Below are 14,288 nucleotides of genomic sequence, written 5' to 3' on the forward strand. Positions count from 1 at the left end.
GGTAAACCGGAACCGGGAACACTTCCCATAACACCTGATGTACTTGCTACATCATTGATGGCATCTACGCTAATATTAGTCTGTTTCTCTCTTATTCCGAGGTCACCGTAGCCACCAGATCCAGTCTGTATTCAAGTCAGAGGGTCACTGCAGTCACCTGGATCCAGTATGTATCCAGCCCAGATGGTGGATCAGCACCTAGAAAGGACCTCTACAGCCCTGAAAGACAGCGGAGACCAGGACAACTAGAGCCCCAGAGACAGATCCCCTGTAAAGACCTTGTCTCAGATGACCACCGGGACAAGACCACAGGAAACAGATGATTCTTCTGCACAATCTGACTTTGCTGCAGCCTGGAATCGAACTGCTGGTTTCGCTGATCAGAGGAGAACTGGCCCCCCCGACTGGTTTCTCCCAAGGTTTTTTCTCCATTCTGTCACCAATGGAGTTTTGGTTCCTTGCCGCTGTCGCCTCTGGCTTGCTTAGTTGGGGACATTACACTTACAGCGATATCGTTGACTTGATTGCAAATTATTGCACAGATACTATCTCTTCAAAATTATTAATAATAATAATAATAATAATAATACGTTTTTTTTTTTTTGAGTAGCAAATCAGAATATTAGAATGATTTCTGAAAGATTGTGTGACTGGAGTAATGATGCTTAAAATTCAGCTTTGAAAGTCAGCTTTGATTGTTCCTAATAAGTGAAAGTGAAAGTGAAAGTCGTGACATTTGCCAAGTATGGTAACCCATACTCGGAATTGGTGCTCTGCATTTAACCCATCCAAGTGCACACACACAGGAGATAAACTGTTTAACTGCACTCGCAAGTGAATCTCAAGTTATTTTGGGGATAATTAAATATATTCTAAATAAACTAAAAACATAAAAATATATACATTTATTTTGTCCTCACATTCTTTCTTGTAACTCTTCCCTCTCGGTCACATTCCTGACTGAAAGGCTCATTATGCAGCTCATTATGTGGGTCTTTGTCTTTTCAGGTGTGAATCACACAAATATTCATGATAGTTGACGCCTACTCGCATATGCCCTTTTGAAACAAAAAGTGTCTTAGAAATTTTTAATTAATCTATTGTTTTCTGTGAGTAAACAAGATGATTTTCACATCATTTTGAAGCAAAAATTCTAGGCTACAAGCTCCAGGTTTGACAGTCTTGTGAACAAATGTTCTCTAAGTGTTTTATGACCTTATTTCAGTGACTTCAAAATTGTATTTTTTTTTACTAACCACGCATAAATGTTGTTTTCTCAAAAACACAATCATGTACATACATGCTATTTACATATTATTGTAGCCCAGTTTGTACTGATTACAGTGTTATTAGATTTTAGCCATGTATCTATTTATAAGCAACTGAAAAAAGCACAAAAGTCAGGGGATGTCAAAACTTCTCCAGGCCCCCAAAACTCCCTAGACCTCAGACGGTTCAACTGAACTGAGCTGCATGATGACGTCACTGAATTCAATGATGAACTGCCTTTAACTGTCATTTTGCATTATTGACAAATCAATGTTGTTCAGTTGCTTTGACGCATTTTTTGTTTAAAGCGCTATATAAATAAAGGTGACTTGACAACAAATATTCTTAAATGTTAAACTCTTGTGAATATTTTGAATGAAAACCAAAGAGAATAAAAAGCAAAGAAAACATGGTTCACATTTACCAAGGGTACTGATATTGGTGTAGGGCACTGTGTGTTTACGTAAGGAATTACTGACAACTGGCTGTTAAATCATTGAAAAATAAAGCACAACTCGGGTGGTAATGTGGACACGAGGAGAAGACTGCTTCAAAAATATCAACACTACCACCTCACTACTAAAAAAATGTCATGCACCTCTTCTGTAGCAAAGATGTTTTATTGAAGTCCTGTCAACAAGCCTTTGTTGCATGAATTTCTCTGTGCACAACGGTCTGCATATATGTGTGTGTGTGTGTGTGTGTGTGTGTGTGTGTGTGTGTGTGTGTGTGTGTGTGTGTGTGTGTGTGAAAGAGCATGCTTTGATAGATAATCAATCATCCTTGTGTTAGTAATATTTATTGTCTTTGTTATTAAATTTCTGTGGTAATTCCTTAACTGAAATAATTTGGCGAACGATTAATCGCGATTATTCCCATCCAAAATAAATGTTTTTGTTTACATAATATATGTGTGAGTAATGTGTATATTATGTATCTATAAAGACACACACATGCATGTATACATTTAAGAAAAATATGTTGCGTTCATATATTAAATACATTTATATATGATATCATTTATATGAATATAAATATATACATGTAAATACATGTAAATATGTTCAAAATATATGCTCTGTGTGTGTGTGTGTGTGTGCGTGTGTGTGTGTGTATTTATATATACATAATAAATATACACAGTACACACACACACATATATTATGTAAACAAAAAGTTTTAGTTTTATTTTGGATGCGATTAATCGTTTGACAGCTCTAATTTTCAGATAAATTTTTCCACCCCTTGACCTGCATAAAATTGTGAAGAAATTCAGTATTTATGAACACCTTCCATAAACTATTGAGTATGAGTGTACACATCTTCATTATATTCAAATGTTTTTTTACAGGTAAACAGTAGAGGTCGACCGATGTATCATTTTGTTTTTTTTTAAATGTAGCTGACAGAAAATCCTGCCGCACCACAGAGTGCCATTCACATAGTTTTCCATTAAATTACATTATATTCGCCCCGAATCATTAATGTACATATTGAATTGTATATTGAGCATTTTCATCAAAACGTTTGTCTTTCTGTGGCTCTAATAAAGTCTGTATGTTTCATTTATAGAGCTATAATATAGATAGCTCTTTCCGTTTGCTCCGTTTTTTTTAAACACTGAACTTCAAACTTATCTATGCCTCATTGTTCATTCTTGAAGTAAACTTGTGTCCGTTTGGTGAATAAATAAACTGTTAGACTGCTGCTTGAGTTGAACGTGACGCGTCCAGAGTGTGTGTGATACCGGTGAGTTCTCCTAGACTCAGTGCTGCTCTTTTATTTTGATTAGATAATCATTAAGTGTTCAAGAATAGAAGCAGTTAAAATGTGAGAGTGTACATTGTGGTGGTATAATTGTAGTGCCCTGTGATTTCTGTGATGCGAAATATGTGGACAGAATCCAGTCATAAAAACAGAATTCACAGTTTAACGCAGAATGTCACGGGATTGGTCAAATTTTGAAGTAATTAATCAAAAGTAGGTCATTGCACTTAAATCTAATCGCGATATGGACTAGTATCTGTAACTATTAAGCATTAAAAGTTGATTAAAATATGAATCCTGCATGTTCTGCATGACTCTAATGAATGGCGCAGATGCGAGGTTTCATATATATTGAAGCACGTGTGACGCTCGCGGTGAGTTCAGCTTCGGTCGTATCTCTAAATGAGGACGTAAACACATGAACAACATCTCCAGACCTGCTCTGAGAGAGCTTTCATGAGCTTCTGACTGTTTGAGTTGAGTAAAACTAGCCTCATTTCACATACACAGAACTGTAAAGGTATTCACTGCAACCCGTCAAAATAAAAGTCCGGTCTATTTTTCAGTACATAGCCTACTACTACTACTAAAATGAAACAAACATTATTTTTTAAGGAATAATCACACAACATTTCTTCCATGTTTTAATTTTAATAGTAAATCCCCTTTGTATGCCATAACAAGTTTGTTAATTTTCAAGAAATTTAGAGATAAATGAAATTATTGTTTCATGCCTAGATTTGATAATCAGAAAAATTTTAATACAAAACACAGAATTTTTGAGGGGAAAAAATCATAAGGCTTCTTTATATTGCCCCATTTCATAGGGCCCTAAACATGTAATTTGTTATTAAACTTTTATTAAATTGATGTGAAAATGTATAAGTTTCATGGTTTTAATTAATTAGACTTTCTTTTTGATTAATAAACTTTAACTATGAAAACAGAGTGGAGAAAAATTAAAACAGAAAAAAACAGAATTCAGAAAAATTCAAACGGAAATAACAGAATTTGGGAAAAAAAAATTAAACGTAATTTAGGAAAAAATAAACCAGATTTTGTGGTAATTTCAACATTTACTATTACTATTATTATTACTTTTATTATTATTACTACTACTAGTATGATTCAGTACCTTTTTTTTTTGTTTTTGTTTTTTTTAATAAAGCACTATTTTAGTTTTTGTTCAGTATGCATTTTAAAAACTATTGGTTAATTAATCAGTATCGGCCAGTGTGGTCCAACATAGCTATCGGTATCGGCAAAATCCACTATCGGTCGACCTCTAGTAAACAGCATTTTTATACATATTATTAATCATTAATGCATAAATATCTATTAAGGAATTTATGTTTTTGAGCAGTCACACCACATTTGAATTCAAATCAATATTTCATGCTAACATTTATTTATTTGACGGGTAGCTGAATAACAAGTAAGTTAATCTACGATTCAAACACCATTATTTAGTTAAATAGGCTACAAAGGGATGGAAAAGTTCCGGTAAATTTCCGGAAACTTTCCAAAAATCCCTGTAAATTTCAAAAATTTCTGGAATATTTCCTAAATTTACTGGAAATTTTCCACCTTTTTGCAACCCTAGTTAGGTGTGTAACATTTCGAACATATAATATCCTAATATCCTTTCTGAAAATATGTCCCTTGAATTTCAGCGTTTCAGAGACTTCTCTCCTCATGGCTTTAAATGAACAATTGTTATATGTTGACTGACTGCTGTGTTGATGTCACAGGTTTTACCAGCTAGAGACAAACTAAAATAATGTTCACAAACTAAACTCAGGAGAGTCTTTCTCCAGTAACCAGTGTTGGGAAGGTTACTTTGAAAATGTTATAGGTTACAGATGTCACCCTATTTAAAATGTAATAAGTAGTGTAACTATTTCAATTACTTTAATAAATTAACTGATTACATTTGATTACTTTTTGATTACTTTTCTAAATTTCTAACGAATGTTTTCAACTGTTAAATATTTTAAAACATGTAAAGCAGCAGGTTAACCTTACAGAAGTGCTCAACACTGATTACTTCATCACTCGAATTAATATCATAATAATTTCATTTTAAAACACAGCCACCACAACATCAGACTTTAGCACCTCTTTTTACTTTGAGATCATTCTGAGGTTAAATAGAAATTTAGCTTCATAACTAGATATAGTTCAATAGCTGTAGATTACAGTTACATTTATTTTGTAATTAAATGACGTACTTCAGTTACATGTCACTAGTTACTCCCCAACACCGGCAGTAACAGACTCAATCTAGTAGCCATGCACTGTCTAACTGACACATGGCTGCTTCCCAGAGCAACTTATTTCCAGGCAAAATGAGTCTGAACAGATTGGGTTTGTGAGTGGTCAGAAAACCCAATGACCTACTGGGTTCTGTTTGTCAGTTGTAAGTACACAGAGGAGAAAAGCTCTCTTGTGAGCTTTCGCTGGGCCTCCTCTGGTCAAATTCGACTCTTTCCGTTCCTGCCCCTCTCACCACAACCTCCGCGATTCCTGCATTTAGTTTAGGTGGAGTCACAGCCAAGGCTTCGTGCACTCATGAATGTGCATTTGTTCATGTGTTCTGTGTGTTCTACAAGTGTTTTCTATGAAGTGTGCATGTGTGTCTGTGAACAGGACTCACTGTCTGGGGCAGCGTTGCCATTGGGCAGAGATCCTAGATCAACAACCAGGCCGTCCAGACAGACGTTGAGCTCACCTCCTGCTACAACCGAGCCTTTGTTCTCTGTCTGTAGAACCAGACTGAGCTGAACATTCTCCACTGCCAGTCAGAGAGAGAGAGGGGGGGGGGGGGGGGGGGGTGTTCTGTGCCAGCAAAAACATTCGTTTTTCAGTTTGTTAAACCTACATTTCATTTACATTCATGACATTTTATTTGACTGATTCTTGATTTTGGCAACACACTCAGTAGTTCATATTTTGTGTTTTAAAATAGCAGGGTAGAAGTATAAACCATATTAAAACATGCGCTGATGTAACAATAACTGCTGTCGGAAACTTATACAAGAACAGCAAACATTAAAACACTATGTCTTTAACTTCTTAGGGAAGCGTTAAAGAATCTGTTCAATCAAAAATAAAATTCTGTCACATTTTACCCTCATTTCCTGTATGAATTTCTTCCATGGAACAAAAAGGACATTAAACGCATCCTGTCTTGTTTAAAAAAAAAAAAAAAAAAAAAAAAAAAAAAAACTGTCTGATGATAAAAGTTCAAGAAGTTTTCTGAACAATGTGAAGGAGGCCGCTGACTCAGAAACAACTTGACCAAAATAAAACTAAGACTAACATTGTGGAGTGACGCTGCTCAAAGTCAAACCTCAAAACCTTTGAGGAAAAACACTGCACTGAGCTGAAAGGAACATGTGGTAAGTTCGTACAGACTGTCAAAAGACCCAGCATTGCAAGAGAATCAATTACAGGAGGTCACATGTTTTCAGTCAGAGACTTTTCCCTTCTAGTATAAAACATTGTCAATTGTCAGTTACAAGGTGTTATGAACTGTCTGAGGTGATCAGCACTGATTTGAACCTTAATACTGAGACTGGGACAAAATATTTTTGATTTTTGTGAATGATATTTGTTGTTAAACACATTAAAATAATTAATTCCTATAGAGTAGCGTTGTAGCGTTCAGTGTTTGACAGGAATGAAAACGAGGCTGTGGGTGACAGAAGTACAGTGTGTTCAGTGGACTGCAATGTTGTTTAATGATCATGATCAGCTGTTGACAACACTTTTTCCAAAAAACAACAAAAACAACAAACAGAGCTAATATACACTCACAGTATGCTGTAACACTACCCAAAACTCATATACCTGCATCTCTGATGGCATTCATTTTGTCATTAATTGTAATTGGCAAAAGACAGAAGTAACTGACAAACTATTTTAACCATGTGAAAATACTAGTGTTCTAATCATTTTGGCCACCACTGTATTGTAAATTTATAATATACATTCATATATACACACACACATACACACACAGACACACACACACACACACACACACACACACACACACACACATATATATATATATATATATATACTTATACTTCTAATGTTTTTAAAGAAGTCTCTTCTGCTCTTCAGTGCTGCATTTATTTGTTAAAAATACAGAAATAAAAAACAGAAATCTTCCAAAATGTTATTACAATATAAAAAAAAGGTTTCTATTTTAACATCCTTTAATTTATTTCTGTGATGCAAAGCTGAATTTCCATCAGACATATATATTTTTTTCTAACAATATAAATCTTTGCTATGACTTATTATCAATTTAACACATCCTTGCTGAATGAAGGTTTTAATTTCTTTCAAAAAAATAAAGAATAAAAATGTACTGACCCCCAAAATTTTGAACTGTATTGTTAGAACACACACACACATATATATCACAATTAGAATCAAAATATATATATAGACGTATATGTATGCATGTATCAACTGCCCTTCTTATCATGAACTACCGTTTTATTGGTGTTTGGAGTTTTGTCTGTGTGTGATGAACTTACTCTTGCCATCATGTGTTCGTAGAGTGTCCAGTAAGTCAATGGTGGCACTGCCCACAAGTTCCTTCCTCAAAGTGTGACAACTCCACAACTTCAGATCCAAACGACTCTGAGGAGTCACGTTCCTGTACACAAAATAATAAAAATGTGACCATACAACATGTTAATAAATGTGGTCATTTAATAAAGTCACCCAGAACTGACATTGCTCTTTATAAAAGACTGTTTTATTGACTGTTTTTACTTGATTACTGATTCAGTAGTTTTAGGTCATTTGAAATTAAATAAGTAAACAATATACACTGTATATAATCTTGGTCACATAATGCCTTACAGGGTGAGGTCTTCATTCCACTGCAGCTCTAGGTGTCCAGTGCGTTTGCCTGTTTTCTTCGTTTCGCTGGTCAGGCCATCAGCGGTCACTTCCACAAACGAACTCAAACGAGAGTGACGATTGGGCAGTTTAGGAGACTGAGGCTTAGCAGACAACACTGTGAGATGAGCAGAACAGAAAAACAACAAACTCTTTCAACTCTTAAACATTCTGGAATAGACATTTTGCAAAATTTCAATGAGAAGCAGTACATTATATTTCTGTCCAGGTTCTAAATTACTGTGAATCAAACCATTACAGAGTTATAAATTCCATAATATCATATTTACAATCAAAATGAACAAGAAGTAACAGTAATAACATCCAGTGGAGGACCTAGCATTTTGGGGGCCTTAAGCAAATTTTCTAAATGGGTCCCTTTTCACCTTATTGCAAGGTCTTACTCTTACTCAGTATATCTGAACTGAGCTGAGCTGGATGATGAAATCACTGAATTAATGATGAACTGACTTTAATCTGCTGTATGCCGAGAAATGTAGGACTGCAGCTTTTAATACAATAAAATAATGTATAAAGTAAACAAATGTTACAAAAAAAAGTTCCAATGAACACAACTATAACGAACAACAACAAAAAAAGAATCAAAACACTATCTAGATATCTTTTCTGGACTTTAATCTGTTTTAACTATACTATGCATGTTCTTTGCTGCAATATACCCAAAAGGGACAGTGATACAATGGCCTCGTTTACACTGGCAGTTAAATGTGACCCAATCCCGGTTTTCTGCTCATATGTGACACAGATCAGATCTGTTCTATGACAGTGTAAATGGGAAAAAAACGCATGCATTCAGATATTTCGAGATCAGTTTCAGGCCTCATTCATATGTGGAAATAAATCGGATATAAATCAGATATGTGCCAATGCGACTGTCATGTAAACAGGCAAATTGGATTTTCTGAGGCATTGCATTCTTTATGTAATTAAAACTGCGACAATTTGGTACTTCTACGCGGTTTAATGGCGTCATATGTGACCCGTGCTGGCAAAATTAGTGTAAATTCGCACAGGCTATTTTGAGCTACAGGCAAAAAAATATATATTACCTTTATTTGTATATTTTCTGAAAGGATTACCTTTTCTCCGCTCGCTTCTCGTGCTGACTGTCATGCGAAGTGCGTGCATATAACAGCGCTTCAGATGGCGCGTGATCCCGATAAATACACACATATACAGAATTACAGTATTTCAGTGTTCACGCAAACATCATCTGCTCTGTCCTAAGTGAATGCTTAGGGAACTGTTGGGGGAAAGCATCTGATGTGTAACATTATATTAGATCCATGCATTACAGTACAGGACGTCTATATCATTATCATAATGTTAATTTAACAATAAAAGAAAAGAGAGAATCATTTGCTTCACTGAACTGCTTTTGTAGTTTTAATAATCGATTTATTTGTAATGAACACACTTAAGTTATTTTTACATTTGATTGTTTTTCTAACATGAATGCTCTAGTTTAGATATAAAATGAAAGGTAATGCATTATTTTTGTATACTGTTTTTTTTTTGCATCTGTTCTTAAAGACTTATTTTTACACCCTTGCATTTGAGTGATGCTGTGTACGGTACTTTTGATGGGTTTTTTTATGTGTATATATAAATATTTTTATTTTATTTCTTTCCCTTTTTAATTTTTGATCTCTGTTGCTTTTTAAGTAACCCTTTATCGTAAAGCACTTTGGATCAACGATGGTTGTGTTAATGTTGTGCTCTATAAAATTGACTAATTTATAATAGCAAAGATGAAAAAAAACAGCTGTATTGTGATTATTAATATAGTAATTAATAATAAGAAAAGATGGAGGACTTCATTATCGACTTCAAATGGGTGTGATTCTGTCATTTTTTGTCCGATTCCAACAAATCATAAATCATTTTGAAGGTCTTTTAATGGAATTTCACCACCCCCCCCCCCCCCCTATTTTTTTAAATGTTTTTTTTTAATTGAGGACGTCTGTATCATTATTATTACTCATTGTGACTTGATTTGTCAGCACAAGTCACATTATTCTCATGTAAATGACAACAACGCATGCGCAATGTTTCAGGCGGTATGGCAAGTGTAAATACATGAATCGGATATAGGACACAAGTGAAAGAACGTGTAAACGGACAATTGCATAAATAAAGCTATGAGATGACATTTTGAATACTGAAATATTATTATTTATTTATTTTTTACAAAATTGAAAAAAAAAACTTTAAATATGAAACTAAAACAGCAAGTCACTGGTTCAAATGGCTGATTAACATAGTAACTAATTAAACGACTTTCTTCATGACTGGATCATTACATCATTGATTATTCAGGAATGAAACTGTGTTGATCAGAGGCACACAACAGTTCCACTGTGGATTTGGAACTATTTCGGTGAAATAGAGTAAAACCAGATAATATTACAATGCAAAACACTATACTAACTTACAAAATCAGTATCACATTCATTCACAATCACGCGGATATTTGGGTAAAACTGTGCAGCGTGCACTTGCTTGTGTGATATTGCTTAACTAGATCATATTTGGGGCAATTTTGCTGCCATATACCGAATGTTTCAGGCATTTAAACTGCATTCTACTAGGCTACATCATGAAGTAAATATGTGCACTCCTAAGGCAGTTTTTTTCACCCAAAGTGAGTGACATACTTGATAAAGTCAGCATCCACATCATTAAAACAACAATTACGATACTATTGTAAATGACACATGTCACACAGTGGCGGACACAGGGCGGCACAGGACACCCCTAACATCTGATCAACCATCCCAATAATTAATATGCTTATATTTAATTTTCTTTGTTTAATCGTACTGAAAGAAGCATTTATTTTAGCCTTGAACTCAAGGATGCAATGCGTCTGGTGTTCTGCATCGCGCTTCATCCCATCCATTTCCAGCCCCTCACGTACACGCTCTCGCAAAACATGTTCATTTTCTTGCAGAGTGAAAAACATCGCAGAGCAGAGAGGACACAGACAACGAGCTGACAGACAAGACAGAGCAGGTTACTTTTGATAATAGAAAACTAAGTTTCAGCATCCAAATTTTGTTTGCGTGATGGTTCACATGTACTCCAGCAATGCCTCAGTTCAGTGCATTCTATAATTAGCATGAAATAAACATCGAATGCACATCCGATCCATGTTGAAAGATACACTACAACTTAATGTATAGTGTCTCGTGTGTTTCAATCGCGTTAAGACAGCCGCTATAAAGCATTGTCACATAGCTGCAGAAAATCCATTCAGTGTCTATAAACTAACGAGAAAAATGTACACTAGAAAGGAGAATTAAGCAAAAAAAGTTTATTATATATTTACTCATATAATTGCTCTTTTTTATTATAATTACTATTATAAAGATATGTTGTTATAAAAAAAATTGTACAATACTTGTATACAAATCAGTTGTTAATTTAAACCTCAACCAAAGGGTTCCCTGTATAGTTTAGTTTAGAAGAATTGAGAAAAAATAACACTTAATCACAAGCTTGTTAATTATTCCTGAATAATTCTCACTCCCGGCGGAACGCAAAAGTTGGCAGCCCTGTTTGAAGTAAGTTAAAGTTTTAGGTTTCCTGAACAACATTTACAAAATTCATGACAGCCTACAAAGAAAAGGTCAGATCTTTTGCTCCACCCACTGGTTAAATAAGAGAGATGACTTAAGGCTGATGATACACAGGGCAACTTTTTCAGCAATGTTGCCGTCAAGATTGACAAGAATTTGTTAACTATTCTCAGTGGGAAAGTGCCCAGGCAACATTAATCAAAAAAGTTTCCCCATGTATCATCAGACTAACATTTGAAGTTATGTTTTGTTTAAAGACAGCTCAGTGTTGATTCAGTTTTGTTCAATAGGCTGTGTGTCAAGTGGATCATCCATTATGAAATGAGTTCGATTGGGCAACATAATTGTTTACTGGTACGAACTGGTATGAACCCTTATAAACAAGCCTTTGTAAAAAAGAATGGTTAGCACATTTATTTGTAAGGTAACAACCTCGACAGCTGTGCTGAATTAATGTTTAGTGTTTGTCATGTGACAACGCTTTAGCATACTACTCTGAAACATTTGATGCTTGTTGTATACTGTTTCACACACTATTCTTTAAAAATAGTAGGCAGTATGCATTGTGTACTGGGCAGTAAGCAGCAAGCAAGAATGCCATTTCAAACACAGCCACACTGAATATTCAGAGCAGGGGATTGGAATCAAGAATCACTTGCGTATGTAGTAGGGATAACGTTACAATAATAAATGCAGCACAAACTGCTTCTTTTCATTTTTGAAAGCAGAAAAAAAAACAGTTTTAGTATACAGAAAGACATCTTTCTGCTCCAAGACAGTTACGTAGTGTGGATAACATATTTGTATTATTAAATAAGCCACAAAGACTATGATTCAGAAATCAAAGAATCAAGCCCATCAAGATGCCAGGAAAAACGCACTTGGATTCCTGTAAAGAATATTCTGTCAAACAGGAAATGTGAGAGAATTTGTCCTGACATGATCTAGCAGCTCAGAGCGATGAGGTTATGATTCAGTGCACATCACCCTCTAGAGGAAACACGGCACAGTGCAAAAACACACGCAGGACTGATGCGTCACATCAGCTTCTCAATCACATCACTCGCAGATAAATCAATCACAGTGCTGATGTTCGGTGGGACTGGATCTCTTACCTTTCAAGGTCAGCTGTGATTTCTCTGAGGCAGACTGAGACACACTGGCAGCTGCCATCATCACTTCACATCACATCACAGCCCTGAACACACACACACACACATCATCAGCATCATCATCTCAGCTACTGTATATCACAGACGTGTGTGTCTGCTGAGATCTTCATTATGAGCATTAAAACTCAACAGTGATCATCTGAAGCACAGGCACGATATTACAGTTCAAATCAGGAAGACTTCACACAAACTGTGATAGAAAAATGCTGAGCAGGTCAACAGCAAAGCCATAATATATGCTTTATAAAGAGAAAGGTGCATATCCCAGTCTGACAGCTTCTTAGGCCAGTAATTGATTTTGATGAGCAGACACAAACAAACAGCAATAATATTTGTGTTAAAACGTACGTCAGCCGATCATAACATCACATTTATATTCGCCTCAGATGAAAGACTCAACGGGAGAACATTTCTGCAGTTGTTTAAGATTTATAATCGTTGCTCATTTTAATTTTAATTTCTCATGATGGGTGAGTGACGCTGTTAAGCTAGCTACACATCATCTTTAGATCAAAAGTCACAATATAGTTGAAACCGTCAAGAAGAACTCTTAATAAAAGAGTACGGACTTATATGTGATTTAACCAGTTTTCTGTTTATAATAACACACAAAAATGTTTTGATCTCTACCTTTTATCTGCCGTGAGACTGTGAAGCGCTAACTGTCATTTCCGCTTTAATGTCAGGGTCATGTGACTTACGGACCAGCGCCGCGGTGGATCATGGGAGCGGATGCTTCAATTTTGTATTTCATTTTATTTATTTATTTTTGCAAATACAGCAGCCGAACGCACTCGTGTCGTTCTTGCTAGGTACATTTTATTTCATTTAATTTTTTGTTAATTAAAACATATAATATATTGCAGCATTCATTTAATATTTAGGAGTATTCAAAGGTGAAATGTTTTGGTTTGCATCACATGTTCTGTCAGTCTGTTAGTGGACGGTTGTGTGAGTTGGAAAGTATTTGTTTTTGCCCATAATTGTTTTTATTGCCTGGGACTCAAAGCAAGCATTATGGACCAGTTGTTCATGGTAATCTGATCGGATTTTGGCAATCGGATTGGATCAAATCTTAAAAATGGGTTGTTCAAAAGAAAAAAAAAAGGATCCTTAATTCAGATTAGGTCACAAAATCCAATTGATCTGGATTAAATTCTCAGTTTGTGTTGTTCAAAACGTTTCAGTAAGATACTTTTGATCCAAAAAGAAAATATATATATATATATATATATATATATATATATAACTGGATTATTCTGATCCCAGCAGAAGGGTGGATTTTAAGAACAAAAATGTAATAAAACTTTAAAATTGGTCCAAAAAATACAACATTTGTGACATGTAGTATATCCCTGAAATCCCCAAACAGCTGTCAAAATCAAACAAAAATATTATATTTAATACAAAATTTGTTTGTTTTTTTAATCACTGATTGTTAACTACATTGGCACAATTATCATAGATGCAAGTAGTTATTTGTGTAAATGCATTACACCCCCCACAGATGAGAAGGGTATAGAGAATGTGAGCATGACATCAACTCTACACTCTT

At 35.0% G+C, this 14,288-nt stretch overlaps 1 protein-coding gene across 2 annotated transcripts in view; it reads right to left on the reverse strand.

Annotated features, from left to right (window-relative positions):
* Positions 1 to 13,462, reverse strand: part of LOC109050806 (NEDD4-like E3 ubiquitin-protein ligase WWP2) — a 50,391-nt gene extending 36,929 nt beyond the window's left edge. For both annotated transcript variants that reach the window (XM_042753505.1, XM_042753504.1), the window contains exons 1-5: positions 13,364 to 13,462; positions 12,677 to 12,759; positions 7,921 to 8,077; positions 7,590 to 7,711; positions 5,693 to 5,830 (exon numbers count right to left, since the gene is read on the reverse strand). In XM_042753505.1, the coding sequence (XP_042609439.1) occupies positions 5,693 to 5,830; positions 7,590 to 7,711; positions 7,921 to 8,077; positions 12,677 to 12,737 (478 nt within the window). In that variant the 5' untranslated portion in view covers positions 12,738 to 12,759; positions 13,364 to 13,462. The remainder of the gene's footprint in view (positions 1 to 5,692; positions 5,831 to 7,589; positions 7,712 to 7,920; positions 8,078 to 12,676; positions 12,760 to 13,363) is intronic.
* Positions 13,463 to 14,288: the final 826 nt, after the last annotated feature.

The sequence above is a fragment of the Cyprinus carpio genome, chromosome B25 (assembly GCF_018340385.1).
Source record: "Cyprinus carpio isolate SPL01 chromosome B25, ASM1834038v1, whole genome shotgun sequence".
NCBI classification, from domain to species: domain Eukaryota; kingdom Metazoa; phylum Chordata; class Actinopteri; order Cypriniformes; family Cyprinidae; genus Cyprinus; species Cyprinus carpio.